General features: G+C 46.3%; 1 protein-coding gene across 2 annotated transcripts in view; it reads left to right on the top strand.

Annotated features, from left to right (window-relative positions):
- Positions 1-18,061, top strand: part of kcnh5b (potassium voltage-gated channel, subfamily H (eag-related), member 5b) — a 78,684-nt gene that overhangs the window by 15,726 nt on the left and 44,897 nt on the right. For both annotated transcript variants that reach the window (XM_069535985.1, XM_069535984.1), the window contains exons 4-8: positions 110-238; positions 5,358-5,473; positions 6,312-6,704; positions 12,612-12,769; positions 13,409-13,680. In XM_069535985.1, coding sequence (XP_069392086.1) covers positions 110-238; positions 5,358-5,473; positions 6,312-6,704; positions 12,612-12,769; positions 13,409-13,680 — 1,068 coding nt within the window. The remainder of the gene's footprint in view (positions 1-109; positions 239-5,357; positions 5,474-6,311; positions 6,705-12,611; positions 12,770-13,408; positions 13,681-18,061) is intronic.

Below are 18,061 nucleotides of genomic sequence, written 5' to 3' on the forward strand. Positions count from 1 at the left end.
AAAAACAACAAAATGAATCGAAAATATCAGGACGCACGTGAGATACGACTTCAGATTCTGCCTCAGTCGACCGGGTTCTAAAGAGTTCTTATTCGTGACGTCTTTGCAGGAAGTCCAGTGTGGTTCTACATGCAAGTGGCTCCCATCAGGAACGAGAACGACAAGGTGGTTCTGTTCCTCTGCACCTTCAAGGACATCACCCTCTTCAAGCAGCCGATCGAAGACGAGACCACCAAAGGTGAGTGTGTTCCTCGGACGGGTGCGGCTTCCTGTCAGGGTTATTCTCAGAGATTTGTTTTTATTGTGGAGGAGACGTGTGGAGGAAGTGAGGAGGATTATTTTTACCTGTTTTTAATTGGGCGGTAAAGAGAAGCCGAGGCGATGCGGTGACAGAAGCCGTGAACATGATGAGTTCATGGCTCGATGCCTCAGTGTGGATGTGAGACAACAGATCCTGTTTCCTCCTCCTCCTCCTCCAGCCTCTCTCTCTCTTCTTCACCTTTTCATCCTTCTTCTATGTTTCTTGTCACAGATTCTCCTCCTCCACGTTTGTCTTCTACTTGTTGTTTTTATTCTATTCCGTCCTCCTCTCTCTCCCTCTCACTTCTTCCAGCTTCATGTCCTCTCCTTTATTTTTCCTTTGTTTCCATTATTTTCTCCTTTCGTTTCTCTTCCTCCTTCTCCTTCACTCCTTCACTCCTTCATCTCCTTCTGTCCTTTCTGTCCCAGTCTCTCGACACCTTTCCTGCAAATGTCTTTTTGCGGACAGATGAGAACGAGTCAGGTTCTGCGGGAACGTGTCAAGCTGTCGGGTTGTGTTTGAGGAGGTTGCCGGGGATCATGGGAAATGTGGGTGGCGGCGGCGGCGGCGGCGTCCTCTGCTCCCTGACTGATGCACAGTGTCAGCCTCCTGCCACGGGAGACGCTCTTGGCGTTGCTGAGTGGGCGTGTTTGCCCTTTGACAAGGATCTCCCCCACCCTACTGCCCCCCCCACCCACAAACACACACACATGCAAACACGTGCACACACACATGTCGTGATGGATGCCCCCCCCCCCACAGACCTGCCCACAGTTGTCGTGTTTATTCGTTCACCAGCGACACATGAAGAACAAAGGTTGAACTTCAGTCAGTGCTCGACAGGAAGTCATATTGTCACATCAGCGTGTCGACGTCTGAAGCTGCTGCAACGAGACAAACCTCAGATTTGTCTTCAGACTGTTTGAGTTTGAAAAGTGTTTAAATAATCGGTCAAATATCTAGAATGGATTTTTCTCACGTGTCGGACTGAACAATCTGTTCCTTGTTTTTGAGAAATGCATAAAAGAAAAGTCATAAACCAGGAGAATAAAGAAAATTAAGGAAATGAGCAGCAATGAAAACTTCCACCGAACATGTTCGTCATTAAAGTCGCCCTAATGTTGCGTCATCCACTCCAAACCTCAGAAAACACGAACTCCTGCGTGGAGCCGATAACGACTCAGTTCATTTCCTTGCTCGGCTCCGATTCTTTGAGTTTGACAGTGACACAGTTCCTCCTCCTCTGAAAACAAAGGGATTCTGGGATGTTTGTGACAGATTCAGGAGCCGTCGTCTTGAAACTGTTCATTTCAGCTGTTTCTTTTTCCCGTGTGGCCTCTGAGTCACTCGCTGTGCTTCGGAAAACTGAAAGTTAACTGCACCATTAAGCAGACGTCTTCTCACTGTAGAGATATTCACATAGATCGGCCCGACTTCATTAAAACAGAATCACCCTGGCAACAAGGGTGCACTTTGTTATTGGGGGGGGGGGGTTTGACTGACGCTGTGCAGCCAGGCGAGGCCCCGTCAGTACACTACAGCGTGTTCCAGTACAGTACCCCCCCTCCCGCTGAGTAGACGCCTCTGAGAGGCCATTTGTGAGGAGGGAGAGAGATTCGTCGCTGCGGGCCCCGGCGTGGCAGCTGAGTTCGCTCGCGCCGCCGACCTAAACTCGCTCTGGGCTCCGTCCCCGGCTGCTCCGACGGCTCAGCACGCCACAGCACGTCAGCGTCAGCCCAGTGAGAGAAGAGACGCTCGTCTGCTGATCCTCAAACCCTCCTGTTTTTTACTTTTCACCAAATCCTCCTCCTCTTCACGTGAGAGTGACGTGTGTCGTCAGGCGATCGCAGAGAATGATTCACACTTGTTCACATTCAACAGGAGGATTTTAAAGAGTATTTTAGATCCTGGGAAGGTTTAAAACTTGTGAGAGAGAAATGTGCAAAAGTCAAAACTTCTATTTAGAGCCAACTTTCCGACTTGAGGTGGACTTCATGTAAATTATTCGTCAGGATGAAACATGAACATGAAGATTGTCAACGTGCGGTCGAGCTCACAAAGAACACCGAGAATATCAGCTCACAAATAATCAGCGTCCACAGAAATCCAGTGGTGGTTGAAGGATGTGACGGTTCCAGTCGTCAATAATGAAACGTGTGAACTGAAGACAGTAAATCAGCATTTTGTTAATGAAGCTCTGGAGTTAATTCAACCAAACATCTGCGTCCATGTGATAACAACACACACACACACACACACACACACACACACACACAATCAAGTTGTCCTACGTTTGTCCGTCTGTTGACTCCAGGACAAACCCACGTCTTCTTCAGTTCTTCCTCGGAGTCGAACTGCAGATGAAAATCTCCGTCCAGACTTCCCTGTGCTGGAACCAGTTCTTCTCCTCCTGTTATTTTTAGCTCAGCCATTTTATTTATTTATTTATTTATTTTTTTAACTTCCTTTGTGCTCCAGTCTGATAAACACGCAGCGATGCATTCTTGAGGGGAGCGGCAGCAGGAGCATTGTTATTAACCGTGGAGGGAGGGGCCTCTCATCGACTCGTCCTGCAGCCTCTGCTCCAGCTCCTTCTGCTCCTCGTGTGTCAGCTTGTGCGGCGCCGCTCTGTAAACTGTCAGCACGTATTCACACGAGTGCCACAGAGACAAATTCCTCCATTTTACCTCATGATGAAAGTGGTTTTATTATTATTCCTGAACACAGTGGGGCATTGTACTCCTGTATAATGCATGCGTGCTGTAGAGTGAATTATGCAACCAGTGTATGGCCGGTATAGAAGAAGCACTCAAACCTTTGCTTAAGTAAAAGGAATAATCCCACACATAAGAAGTAAAAGCCCCCGGAGGGGCCACGACCTCCTCGCTCCTCGTGGACGGTAAATAAAGACGCGTCTCCACTTCCCCTGCTGCACAAACGTTAAGCTCCAGATTCGCCATCTTGTATTTTTGAAGTCATTTGGAGCCCTTGCAGTGAATTGATGAGTCATTGTCAGTCGTCAATCATGACTTTTCGCACTGTCATCAAATTGCTAATGTTTGAATGGGCTCTGATTGGCTGCGATGGAAATGCGACGCACGGATGAACGCGCTCGCGTCGCACGTGATGCACCAGAGGAAAAGAAAGGAAAGGAGTTTACTCACGTTTAAAAAAAACAAAAACTACCCACGACATGAAGTGACCATGGTAACTACAGGCGTTCAGTAAAGTCAGTGGTATCAGTTCTCGCCGCCGTGTTTATCTTTCGAAGTGCGTCAGTGCTGGAGCGAGTTAACTGACAGTGGATCTCTGGGGCCCTCGTGACTCTGGGCTGTTTGCGATACAAACTCCACTGTGAGTTGCAGAAGCTCGAGCGCAGCACTTTTCCTCCGGGAAGGAAGTAGAGAAAAAAAAACAAACAAACCCCCCCTCCAGCTTGTTATGTGTGGCTGCACACTGTCAGTGTTACACATAGAAAATCACACGAAAGACTCCGAAGATCAAGACGCACAATAAGTTACCCAGCAGCCACTGCAGCGGTGTCCTCGAGGAGAGCGCTCGGAGGAAACCCCCGAACAGACGTGTGTGTTCTGGAGATAATCATCCAGCGTCGGTCTCGGAGCCGTGGTGCAAGAGTCAGGAGTTGAATTTGCCTCCATTTGAACGGAGAATGAAAGGGCCCGGGCAGGCGGGGGGAGGGGTGGGGGTGGGGGGGGTTCCAGGCGGCCCGAGGGTTAAAAGCTCTTTCAAAGTCCACGTTTTATTCATAATGGTCCCTTCAAAGAGGTCGGGTCGATCACGATGTGTGACGGCCGTGTGCTGTGCCTCTCTCTGCCCTTTCAAACATTTGATTTTATTTTTAGAGCAGAGCAGTCGGAGCGCCCGGCCCGCGGACCACGTTCAGTCCCATTCAGCAACGGCGGCAGCAGCGTGCTCAGACCACGACGCTGGACAGCAGCGTTTTTATTTACTGTGATTTACTCACTGAAACACAGGAACGCTCGGGTTTCATCCTCGGCATTAAAGGTTTTAATACGACGAGGGTTCGGAACCAACAGCAGGAAAGAATTACAGCACGGCCACTTCTCATGGAGCGTTTTAATAAAAATGAAAATAATAACGATTTATACTTTATGTTGAAAAGTGCTACACAAAAAGAAAGTGAGGTTAAATACCTTTAAATAAGTAAGTACTTAAATGATAATGGTAACAGTAATAACGGAGATGAAGAACAAGGCAGCACAAGAAGATAAACTAAATTCATAACTCTTTCAAAACAAAGGTTTAACAGTTTAACAGAGTTTATTCATCGATGGCAATGAGAAGGAAAATATGAGCCTCAGTCATTTAAAGTTGATTTCATTAGTCAAAAAACTTGATCGCCCCCTGCTGGCTGGCTGCAGTCTGGGTCATAAAAACCAGCGAAGACTCCAAATTACGTCACATGGTTCAAGATGGCGGCGTTCGTATCCGGCAGACATTTTGGCTTCAGCGGCAGGAAGTGGAGACGAGGCGTCCGTCTTTATCTGGCTGAGCTGCGTCACGTGATTTCAGTCTGTGAATAATAATTCATTAACGTTCGATCGTGATGTTTGTTATTAAATATTCATCTTTTCAGAATCGTCTCAGCTCTGTGCTCGACCTCATGTGAAGCTGAAACAGAAAACTCCCAGAGAGCGACTCACTGGAACTGTGTGAATCATTAGTATGCAAGTGGTGAAGAGTGTAAACACACTGAGACATGGTCAGAAAAAGTACAATTCCCACTAAACTCTGGTTTTCCTCACATTTATTAAAATACGCTGAGTTCTCAGGGATTTCTGTGCTGTTGCTCTCCCGAAGGAGGATTCGTCCTTCGGCCTCCTCGTAGAGGTCGCAGCTCGCCGGACGTCTGCAGAGCACGAACCCTGCGGCTGGTGGATTTATTCATTCGCGTTCGAGGATGCTTGGCGCTTAGCGTTTCCGGGCTCCTGCTGCGTTCACGTTATGTCCGACGCACTGTTAATATGAACCGCTTTATGTGACCTGGTCCCTGATTCAGGTCTGATCTTTGCAGGATGGACCAAGTTTGCGCGGCTGACGCGGGCGCTCACCAACAACCGCAACACGCTGCAGCAGCTGGCGCCCATCAGCAAACACGAGGTCAGCCACAAACAGTCCAGACTGGCAGAGGTGAGCAGAAGTACACACACACACACACACACACACACTCACTCTTTTTATTGCCACACTAAGTGAAGACAACACCTCCCATGATCCCTTGCTGCTTCTCGGCGTCATGAAACTAGCTCCTGCTGTTGAGGTTTCGTTTAAAAAGGCCTTTCATTACCCTAACCCTAGATAATACAGCAACTCTCTGCTCCGCACCCCCGCCTCCACACACACTCGCTCCCCAGGATCTGCAGCTGTTTCGACACAGCGAGCGATCCTCTCTCCCCTCCGTGGACTGCAGGTGCCATTAAAATTGCATGCTGGGTAGAGAGACAGGGCGCTGTGGGCACTCTGAATGATTGTGACCGATGCTCGAAATCTAGAAAATGGATTTGTGGGGTGGGGAGACGGAGACTCGTGTCTTGTCCTGCAGGAGCCTCCGCCTCACACCTGTTTTATTCATGAAGGTTTAAAGTGCGACGTTTCATCTCGGATCAGAATCAGTTTGAGTTCGGACGCAGGAATCGAGGGAGGAGTCTGCGTATCAGTCAAAGTGTCACAGCGAGGTTTAAAGGTGCGGAGGAGGGAGGAGGGAGGAGGGAGCGGCCTCAGTGGTGTGGACGATTCACAAGCATGCGGCAAATAGTGTCGCACACAGTTACAGGATGTAGCGAGGAGGCAAAACACCGAGAGACAGATCACGCATGTTATTTATAATGAGCGTGAACAGGTCATCTCAGAGTGACGTGTTTTAATTTGGACGATGTTGCATTGTGTGTTTTTAACCTTTGAGATTCTGTGGAACTGCTGGTCACCTTAATGAGAAGCGAGTGACGTTAACGCTGTGTCCCGTCTCCAGGTTCTGCAGCTCAACTCCGACATCCTTCCTCAGTACAAGCAGGAGGCCCCGAAGACGCCGCCGCACATAATCCTTCACTACTGCACCTTCAAGACCACCTGGGACTGGGTCATCCTCATCCTCACCTTCTACACGGCCATCATGGTGCCCTACAACGTCTCCTTCAAGACCAAGCAGAACAACATCGTGTGGCTGGTGCTGGACAGCGTGGTGGACGTCATCTTCTTGGTGGACATCGTCCTCAACTTCCACACCACCTTCGTGGGGCCCGGCGGAGAAGTCATCTCTGATCCCAAGCTCATCCGCATGAACTACCTGAAGACGTGGTTCGTCATCGACCTGCTGTCCTGTCTGCCCTACGACATCATCAACGCCTTCGAGAACGTAGATGAGGTATGTTTGTATTCGGGACGGTGCTCGAGCTCTGTGAGCTCGATTTACAGACATTGTGTTGTTGATGTAATTCCTGTATCATCACAAAATCCTGTTTCCTCATTTTCTCATCAAATATTTGAAGTTTTACATAAAGAACTGCGTCGATGTCGCTCACGAGGAGAAACAGCTTAAACTATGACGTCTGACTGTCTGCGTGGATGGTAAAAACTTTATGGACGATAGCTCGAGCCTGCAGGAAGGAGACACAGAGGGGGGGGGTCAGTGTCTGTGAACCAAACTCTGGTCGTATGTGCCGGACAAATTCTGGCGATGACGCTTCAGGCGCGTGTCGTGGGTTTTGTCGTCAGTACATTTAACCAGAAAACCAAAATGTTCCCACACATCGACAAACCATCGACTGGGTTAAACATGTGAAGGTCACGTGAACGCACCGCTACTGACATGCATCTCTGGATGTGGGAGCAACAGAGAAAGTAAAACACACATATTTAAACTTTGCAGTTAATCCAAGGTACCTCGAGCGTCGATCCATTTGATGCAGGCGTTCATTGTAACGAGCAGTGATTGAGCTCGTGGATTGATAATTGATAGGTCACAGCTTTGTAGACGATCGATCGTAGTTTCTGAACGTGGAGAGAAAATGATTCATTTCCAGTCGGCTTCTTCTGTAATATTTGAAAGTCACGTCCCTGATGTCTCCGAGCTTGTGTACACGTGTACAAGTATCTGCTAACAGAGGATAATGAGCGTGATCCCGGTTCTTCAGGCCAAACAACAGAAGCTGATATTGATGGTTTCAGATGCGGGAGATGGAAAAATGATTCTTCAGCTGTTTGGCCTCAGAATGGATTTTTTTGACTCTGGCACAGTAACCAGGTGTTTTCTTTTTTTTCTTTTTTGTGTAAATCCTAATTAACTCTGGTGTCTAATTGGTCTGAGGAGCAAAATACTGCATCTGGATAATTCTGCCCTTTTAGATTTCTGGGTGATTTTCTGTAATGAGATCAAGTCGGTTCAGAGTCATTTTCACGGCTATTTTCACCCGTCAGATACCGAGGAGTTATATCAATATGGCCTCGAGTCCATTAGAGGTGATTTTCCACTTGGTTTCCTGCTGAATTAATTAGACCTCATCCTCTGAATGTGTGTGTGTGTGTGTGTGTGTGTGGGGCGGGGGGGGGGGGACAACAAGTGATAATGTTGGACTGGAACATTTCTCAGTTTTTCATGTTCGACTGTTTAATCTGCTCACAAGTGGGCGTGTTTTTTTTTATTTTGTTTGTGGAAATCACACCTCACACGCACGTGAACCCACACAAACATTGCGTGTGTGTGTGTGTGTGTGTGCACGTACACTGTGTTTGTGTCTTTGAGTTGTAATAATAGTAAAACCACTTTTTTTTTAAACTGCCAGCAGCTGAGTGTTCAACATCTTCTCACTCTTCATGCCAGAAAAACTGATCCCACACCTCCCTCAGTTTATTCTTGTCTGGAACAACATCACCACCGACACAAAGACTCGGAGACACAAACTGCTGAGGTTTGAAAAAGGAGTCTGTAGATTTAAACACTTGAAGGTTTCATTTAGCAACGACCAATGAAATGTCTGCTGGTACGTCATGGAGTGATTTCTTTCCACATTTGATTCTTGTTCTTTATACTTTTGTGTTTCATTGCGAGGCTGAAAGCTTCCATCCTCTCCTCTCCATCCTTTATACACCTTCAGCACAGATTAAGAACAGTAGTGAAACTGTTTCACAGCGTTTTAAGTTCTTTCAAATCAACCACCAGCCCGTCACGATATTTCCCATGGCTCCCGTGTGAAGTTAAATCACATCCTGGAAAAATGTCCGACAGGCTGCGAAGGACCTCGAGGTGTGAGGACCCTCCTGGGACGGACTGACAGAAAAGGTTGTTGAGTGGACAAACTAAGCTGCTAAGAAAATGTAATGTTTCTTATTCATTAGATTTCCACTCAACGAGAAAGAACTCCAGGATCAGGACGAAGGAGCAGATGTGGGATTTATTTTTAAACTTTCTTTATCGTTGTGAGATCCCAGATCTGAATATCTGTGTTTGCAGTTTGGTGCAGATCGATTGAATATTTTGAGCCATTCTAGTTTTTAATTTAGCTGAAATGTCTTTATTTAATAAAAGACAAATGTTGACCCCACATGTCTCAGTGAGACATCCAGTGTTGAACCTGCAGCACTTTGTCTTTGTGCGTTCTCCCTCCTGCTGGTGTCCGTCCGTCTTCTCCCTCAGGCTGAAAGCTGCGTTGTGTTCTGTATCACTCGTTCAATACGGCGTCTCAGTTCAGGCGTCTCTCGTCCTCCGGCATCTCGCCGCCGGTCAGCGATGGATTGGAGGAGATCGGCCGAGTGGAGTTTTCTGTTGCTGTCTTTTAAACGGCAGCGAGCGGGGGACACGAGCTGAGAGGAAATCAATGGCACGTAAAATTTGCAGTCACTAAAGTGGAGTCTCTCTTCGCCTCTTTGCTAAATTGACGTTTTTGTTGCCGCTTCTCCAGAATTAGCAGGTTGGAAAAAAAGAATGGAAGCTGACGGAGGACAGAGTGTCAGAGGCGGGAAAGAAAATAGCGGAGGTTATTATGGGGTGTTTACAGACTGTTGCTGCGTCTGATGGCTGAAGTAAGCGCAAAGTATTTGATAAATAACTTATTATTATCGTATTAATTGCGTTAATTGATCAAATCGATCAAAACAGGCGGTGATTTATTATTATGGAGGAGGAGTCTCGTGGGAAAAGAGGGAGTTTCTAATCATTTAAAAACAAAAACAACAAAAGTTATTTTCCATGAAACTGAAATGAAAAGTTAAAAAGACTTTTTCAGTAAACTGGATCGAATTTCTGTTCAAGCTTCACAATTCTCTTCACCGTGATCGACGTTGATGTGTTTTTATTTTTCAAGTGAATGGAAACGTGTTCACACTGAGACGATATCAGTCTCGTCATAGTTACTAGACAAAATGCTCTGCTCCCGCTTTCACATTAGTTTTTCCCTCATTCTGACGCTCTCCAGCAAACAAGCTCTGATTAAAGCAGCACCGAGGAATCGAACCCCCGGTGTGCAGCGGACCCACAGTATGAACGTTCTGTTCATTAGAGGAATTAAATGAGTTCCATCCTGAAATTAAAGCCACAACAAAGAGCAGAGCGTTGAATTCTAACCCGGCTGCACATTATTTCACGAGTCTCGGTTCTTCATGCTGATGATGTCGTCGCTCCCTCAGATCTCAGATCAGTTTAGTTGGTTCAGTAAATCGAGAACAAGTCGCATAAGAACAGTTTTTTCTTTTAAAGATGATGGATTTTTCTCTGTTTCTGCTCCTGGTGACATTTTGGAGATGGTTCTCATGTTTTCAAGCAGAGCAACACCTACTCAGAGATACAGGTCAGCAGTAAACTCAACACAAGTGAAGCAAGAGCACCGAGTGATGTAACGCTCTCATGAGGAGTCGTGCTGACGCTCCCTCGGGCTGCAGCAGAGGTGGTGCTAGGAGTTAGAGTGTGTGTGGGTGGAGGAGGTGTGTGTCGAGGAACCTCCCGCGGATCCTGAAGCCCCCTGCTGTCACGGAGGAGCCCCGCAGGCCGATGGGAGTTCACAGCGGGCGTCTGCAGGCGCCGCGGCAGCTCAAGAAGGTCTAATCCGGGATGACCTTTTCTGTGTGGCGTGCGTGTCGCCACCGCCAAGCTGACAGAGCCGGGAGGAAGCTGTGGGGCGTGCAGTCAGGGGTGGGATATTCAGACTCTGCATGTTCACACTGGGAGAAGGAGGGATGGAGGCGTCACAGCGTCAGAGAAGGAAGGAAGATGAAGAGATAGAAGAACCAGAAACACAGCGATGAATGGATGAAGAGTTAATATTGAAGCACGTCTTAAAGCGCTCGGTTATGCTCATGTCTCCCCCTACAGGTGGGATGACTCACTGTGTATATATCACTCCTGTCCGATGTCTTACCTGGTCACTCTAGTCCTCTTTTCCTCTTCTTCCTCGTTTCCTTTCGGCAGCGTCCTCTGTCCTCGGAAGGAGAGAAACCAGCGAAAACCGAAAGTCATCCGCCGCCAAGAGTTTAAATTTCATATCTTTCATGAATCAAATCAGGAAATCTATTAAACCAGCTTGTCGTCCTAAGGTACATCTAAAATATACATTATTCACTTTGACGTTCGTCCTCAAACGCTGCAGGATTAAAAACTGTGATAAAAGCATCTTCTGAGTTGCTGCTGCTCAGGGACGGTTTCGCTTCAGGCTCCTGCTCGGTGACAATTGAAAACTCAATCGAAGCGTGGTGCACTTGTGCTAAAAGCCGACGCATTTTAAATATTTAATGCTCGACGGATTGAGCGCAGGAAAATGCGTTAAGCTCCCAATGCTGTCAGGAACACGCGATGCTGCGTCCTCTGCTTTGAAAATAATGAGAGACGGAGCCAACGCTGAGAAAAGAGCTTCCCGTCGGACATGTGATTTCCGTCTCGGCGGCGTCTCCCTGCGTCAGCCTCTGTTTTGATACTCAGCTGCTTGTGAGTCCTGATTTTACATGCGAGCCTTTGACTCGAGCTCTTTTCATCTGCTGTGCGGTTCTGTCGCTATTTAATTTGGAGCCATTTACATATGAGCTGGGAAGCGTCCGAGTCTCAGGGGAGGCCTTTGAAGCTCGACTGGAGAGAGGCAGGGAGACCTGGCATCAGGGGGAGAGGGAGGGAGGAAGCTGCAGCGGAGGCCAAGGTTCAGTCAAGACATTCGTCCGGTTCAGGTCAAAACGAAATATTCATTCATACAAACTATATTTATTAAAAAACTTAAATAAAAAGAAAGAAAGAAAGTGAAGAAAGGAATTCTTTAGAGAGGACCTGAGGTTGAATGAACGCAGCTGATTTGCAGCAGGTTGAAGTTAAGTCGAGGCTCTTCTTCCTCCTCCTCTTCCTCCTCTTCCTCAGTCTTCTCCTGCCTCTTTACATAACATCATTCGTTCCCCTGCTGACTTTCATCTCCTCTGATCTCTCTATGCTCCCAAAACAAGACAATTATCCTATCATTCTTTTTTAATGTTGGTCTTCTGTGATATTTACTTTCGGGCTGCACAGTTTTGGCCCCCGTGGATCGTGCAGAGCGCGTCGACGCCCCGGGGCCCCTGCTGCTTCTGCTGTTAAACACACATTATTTTATAATGAATAGAATAAAGGAATGACTGTGTTTGGGAAGATGGTGATGGAGAGCAGGCCGTAAAGAGCCGGTCCCTTCGGAGGACGTGGGCCGGTTAACGAGGCAGTGAAATAGAACTCAGGGACGATGGGCGGCGGCTTGCAGAGATTTAAAAATATATTTGGTCTTTGAGGATGTGAATTAAAACCCACCTTACGTTTTAACTCCTGTCCATTTGTTGGTTGTTGGGTTCATTCATGAGCAAGAGAATAAAGTCGTGATTTTACAAGAACAGAAGGAGAAGAACTTCAGAAGTTATAGTTTAGGATCGATGACATTTTTCTTCTTTATTCTCGTAATCGTTCAGCTTTGTTCTTGAAGCATTGCAGCCTTTTTCCCCCATAATGTTATAAATTTGTAATATCATAACCTTTCTAGTAATATTTCCACTTTATTCTCATCGTGTTACGACTTTACTACGGTAAAGATACAACTTTATTATTGTAATATTTCAACTTTATTCTCACATTTATTCTTTAAGGTTCTTCAGCGGAGATATAATAATCCGTCTTGGTAAAAACAGAGGAATGTTTTCACTCACCAGTTTTTCCTCTCTTCTTTCTTGTCTTCCTTTTCACCAAACCTCTCTCCATCCTCCTCCCTGTCACCCCCTCTGCTCCCCTCCCCTCCCCTCCCCTCCCTTCCTCTCGCCTCATCGTTCCCCCGCCGCCCACCAGGGCATCAGCAGTCTGTTCAGCTCTCTGAAGGTGGTCCGCCTGCTGCGTCTGGGCCGGGTGGCCAGGAAGCTGGACCACTACCTGGAGTACGGTGCAGCCGTGCTGGTGCTGCTGGTCTGTGTGTTTGGACTGGTGGCCCACTGGCTCGCCTGCATCTGGTAAACTCCTTATTTTAATGGTATTCAGAGAAGTTCTCTCATTTCCTCACAGTTCAGTGGCATTCAGGGCCTCCTGCTGGCCGCTGGGAGTTTACACGCTTTCCTAAATGTTCCTAATTGGTTACGTATGCTAAACACTGCTAACCCCCCCCCATGTACGTTGCAAAGCATCTGCTGCTCCTCTGCAAAATAGAAGCTTTGTCTAGTTTCCTTCAAGTCAAACAACATCCAGTGATTTGCAAATGTAGCCTCTAGAAAAGAGGAGAAACTTTCTTTCTACACTTTCTGCACACAAATCCCTGAACTCACTCCCTAATTACAAACACTCCGTGTCATTAAACTCAACAGAAATATTCTCCTCATACATTACTCGCTCCTTTAACGCTCCGTCTCTCTCCACACCGCCAAGAGATTACGGAAGGATTGATGCATTTCAAGTGTGAAGCAGATGAAGGTTTCTCAGGATGTGTGAGCCACATGCAAACACACAGATTTCTGGAAATCGATAATACAAAAGATTAAATAAAGGAACGATTCAATAATGCAACAGATGAAAATTATGGAATCACTCCAGTAGATGTGAGGCTCTTCAGCACCGAAGCTTCATTCTCAACACGCTGACGCTGTCGCTCTCCTCAGGTACAGCATCGGAGACTACGAGGTCATCGACGAGGCCACCAACACCATCAAAATGGACAGCTGGCTCTACCAGCTGGCCCTCAGCATCGGATCGCCCTACCGCTACAACGCCAGTGGCTCGGGCCAGTGGGAGGGCGGCCCGGGAAAGGACTCGCTGTACATCACCTCTCTGTATTTCACCATGACCAGCCTGACCACCATCGGCTTCGGGAACATCGCCCCCTCGACGGACGGCGAGAAGATCTTCTCGGTGGCCATGATGATGGTGGGATGTGAGTATGAGATGACACGAGCGGCCGCTGGCGTTGCTTTGTTTTTCTGGAAAACACTTTGTTTATGTTGTTGTTGAAGATCTACTCACGGAGCTGCTGAGGTTTTTATTTTTTTGTTCATTGACGACTAAAGCGGAGTGATGTGTGTTGCTGTGTCAGTACTCAAGTCTCGTTCACACAGTTTTCAGACGCCTCCTGGAGATTTGGTCTTTTTAGATCGCTGGTGTTGTAGAGTCAGATCGTTTCTGTCTGTCACTGATGTTAAAATACTATCGTTCATGATTCTCTCAGACTTTACATTGATTAATGGTTAAAATGGCTGAATTCATGCTGATGTCAGAGTCATTACCTCACAGCTCTGATCTGTGATGGACCTGTGCTCTGCAGGTTTTCAGATCAGAACAGACTGAAGTGATCACAATGTGCAGAACATTTCCACACAGGGCTCTAAATGCTTCACGGTACGCAGACGGGGATCGAACCACCGACCCTGCGGTTAGTGGATGAGCCGCTCCACCTCCTCAGCCACATCAGCCGTTTGTCCTTATCTCATCAGGGCCTGTAGGACAAACTGTGCGTGTGATGCTTTGCTTGTTATTTTCCTAATTATTTTTCTGAGCCATTAATCAGGACTGATCCCGCTCATCATCATCATCTATTATTGACGACTCGTGAATCTATTAGTTCTCCCTGATCTCCAGCTGTTTCCCCAACAGTAAACTTTGCGTCTGTTTCCAAACTGAACTCTATTAATAGAACTGCGGAGTTGAAGTCCTGAGAAATGTTAACAGTTTCTGCGGAGACAGTTCTTCTTGTGTGAGCAGTGTCGGAGGCTGCACGCAGCAGGAAACCCCGCGCTGATGATGAAAGCAGCAGATAAGTGAGCGGGATAATAGAAAGCAGCATGTGACACACATGATTAATGGCAAACTGCACTCCCCGCGGTTAATCTGAGGAATCATCGCCGCAAATTGAGGGAGCGATGAGTTATTAATGGTTTACCAGCGAGTGGGGAAATACGTCGTGTGGGTTAGAGAGTATGGATTTTATTTTATTGTGCGAAAAGAAAATACTGAAATATTTTTGGTTTCGTCCAAACACAACTTTTTTCTTCCATTTACCTTTTATTAATTATTTTACACTTCGTTAACTCGTCCCTGGTTTACTCATGTGTCCTCCAGCCACGTGTGAAGTCAGACACGACGTTACTGGTTTTATAAATTCATCCAGAATTTGTTTATTAGATTCATCAGTAAAAATATTTAAAGTGCACGGTAACATCCACACATGAATTTCAGTTCGAACCCTTTTTCTTCATCAAAATTGTGACATTTATCACAGAAGCTTTTCTCCTCGGTGTTCCTCACTCGTCCGGCCTGATGGAGCTTGTGTGACAAAGTCTACGTCCTGAAGGGAAAATACTTTGAGTGCATCAATTATTAAAGCATGTGCACAGTCTGCAAAACTGAGAGCACGGATCCTTACATTGAAAACTTTCTTTTCTACCACCCAGTCCCCTGGAGGCTTTGACAGGTGACTGACAAACACAGCAAACCTCTTTATTTATTGGTATTAACGGTAAACCTGAATATACATCACACGAAAATAACCTTATCGCATAACTAACATGTGCAGTGGAGCAAACACAGTGAAAAGTTTGTGAGATTCTCTCAGACACTTTGAAATATTTCTGCTGTCGTGAGATTTATTTAGTTGAATCTGACGTCGTCTGCCCACACGTGTGGAGCAAGATTCTAAATTTGATCCATTAATTCCACATTAAAAGCTGATTGGAATTTGTTATGGTGATTTCACACAAACATGGAAATTAAGAAAATAGAGTTTGAAATACACAAGAGTGAAATCTGAGCCCTGAGAACCAAAAGAATAATAAATCCTGCAGCCAATGTTCAAATAAATAAAACGAATATTAACATGAGTGAAACCTCGATGTATGAAATGCGTAGATAAAGAAACTCGCACATAATCAGATAAACATACAGTGCATGATAAAACATGTATGTTGTGATGTTTTACCTCAACCTGTTACACGTCTTGCATCTTGTTCGACTCGACATCAGATTGTTTGTTTATTTTGAAGCCTCGAGCCGTCGGCCTGTAAACTGCTCTACATTATTGAACGCTCTGTGTTTGCTTCATGAGCAACACTCGCTTTATCTCGTCACGCCAATAAGATGTGAACATGTGATGAGCGGCCTGTTTGGATTTGTTGTTTTATCTGCTCAGTAAACCAGGACTGAATTCACAGAGAGATCAGGGACTGCGGAGCGTCTCTGTTTCTAATGGTCACCGTCAGCTGTGTGTTTTAGAGGACGAACCATCAGAGGCTCATGGGTAATGAATTCTGTTTCATGTAGTCGACAAACACTTTGTGGAAAACATTTGCACAAACACTCATAGATATTATGTGACATCGTTCAGAGTTATAGTTCTGTGTTCACACATGTTCCATAAACGACTCTCACTCAGCACTGCCTCCTGTCTGCAATGCATTCTGGTCCTCGGTGTCGCTGACTCGACCTTTCCCTGACCTCAACTTTAAAATACTCAAACCTTTATTTATTCGTCTTTCTGAACCGTGACGGGTCGAGGAAGTTCCAGAGTTTCCCAGAGTTTGTAAAGTGCCTTGAGATAATGTGCATCGTGATGTGAGTCTCTGCAGATCTGTAGCTGCCATGTGCTGATATGATAGAGAGCTGCAGGTTTCATCAGAGTCAATATGTTTGGGCTCGTAGCTCTTCAGCAGAGGCCAGAACGTCAAGTAACAGGACATTAGTATTGATTCCTCTCCGTCTGTTCACTAAAGCTGTTTTCACACATGACCTGCGGAGGAACTCTGGAGAATTAGGTCCGGACTTTCTCCGCAGATTGTGTTTTCTACGTTTGTAGCTCCACATTTCCCGTCCTGAGATATTTGTTTTATTTGAGTTTTTTCTAATTTTCTTACCTTTTGATTGGTTGTGTGCTGAAATATCATCTGGAAATAAGCGTTCAAAGTGCCGTCCTGAAATCTTCCAAATGTCTTCACAGAGCAAGTTTCTATAACCAAGTCCAACAAATGCTTAAATAATAGATTAAATCATGTGTCTCAGTATTTCCTCCTTTGTGCTGGCACACACCAGCTCATTTTTAAACATGCACTTAGGTCGATAACTTTCTCTGACAAGCTATTTCAGTGGGATATAGTTTGGCCAGTTTTCTAAAGGAAAGAGAAACTTACTGGAGTCCAGAAACGGAAGGCGAGCTGCCAGTGGTTATTTTTAAGAAGGTGTTCGTATCTTACCTTAAAGCGTTTGGCAGGAAACCACAACGTTCCTCCCTCACTCCTCCAAATCCATTTTCAAGTTATATCTGCAGATGATCTGTGGGTTTGACTTCGACCATTTTAAAAATGGCAGAATCTCAGCGTTTTTATGTTTTTGTCTCGGTCCGATCTGTTCCTGCCCTGGAGTTGAATATCGGGGCCAAACCAGGGGCCTCCCCCCCGGGCTGTCCTCCATATTGTTTGTTCCTGGCATCTGGACAACGCAGCCTCAGCTGGGCAGTAAACAATACACAGACATGATATGCTGCTGGCTGTCTGTCGTGTCTGGCTGTGACTGATAGTCTTGCTGGTTACGGCCGGGCATCACGCTGCGTGGGCAGTTTCCTGATCTCGCTGAGCGAGAGCTGATAGTGAGACGCAGACAGGGGCTCCATTCATTTTGCTTCCCAGATTGTTCCGCGAGAACGACGCTGCGTTGAGACATAGATCAGTTTTAGAACATCGCAGGGCTGCAGCAGAGAGGAAACAGAGCCCGGTACCACAAGTCATCTCTGTCGCTATGGTTACCCCTGGCGTCTGCACTCCTCGGTCCACTTTAAAGAGCTGAAACTGAGACGCTCGGGGAACGCTGTTGACTTTTCTTAAAAAGCAACATTTTGGCGGTCAAAGCGTGTTTCCAGGTGAAAACGACTCCATGAGCTGAAAACGTTGTGTGAAGCTTTTTGTTTTTCCAGAGGGAGTTCAGTGAAGTCTGATAAGTGACTTGAAGTCTTTGAATGAAGTGTTGGTTTGGTCTGAAGGTTACTTAACAAGTTAACAGACCTCTACTAGCAAAACAAGGTCACTGATCATGTCCTTCCACCAGAGGACAAACAGCAGCCAGATGGATCTTTAATGAAGTATTTACTATCAATAACAAATCAGCCTGAGACGACGGCTACAAGAAGAATAAACGACGGCTAAATAATCGTTATCGATGGAAGTCGTGGTTTGTTTTCAAGATGAAACTTGAACCTTCGGTGAGGAAGAGTCGAGGCTGTTGTTCGCTCCGTCATTCCGCAGAACGGATCTGTCAAACTCAGCAGTTTACGGTGA

This window comes from Paralichthys olivaceus, chromosome 12 (genome assembly GCF_024713975.1).
Source record: "Paralichthys olivaceus isolate ysfri-2021 chromosome 12, ASM2471397v2, whole genome shotgun sequence".
NCBI lineage: Eukaryota > Metazoa > Chordata > Actinopteri > Pleuronectiformes > Paralichthyidae > Paralichthys > Paralichthys olivaceus.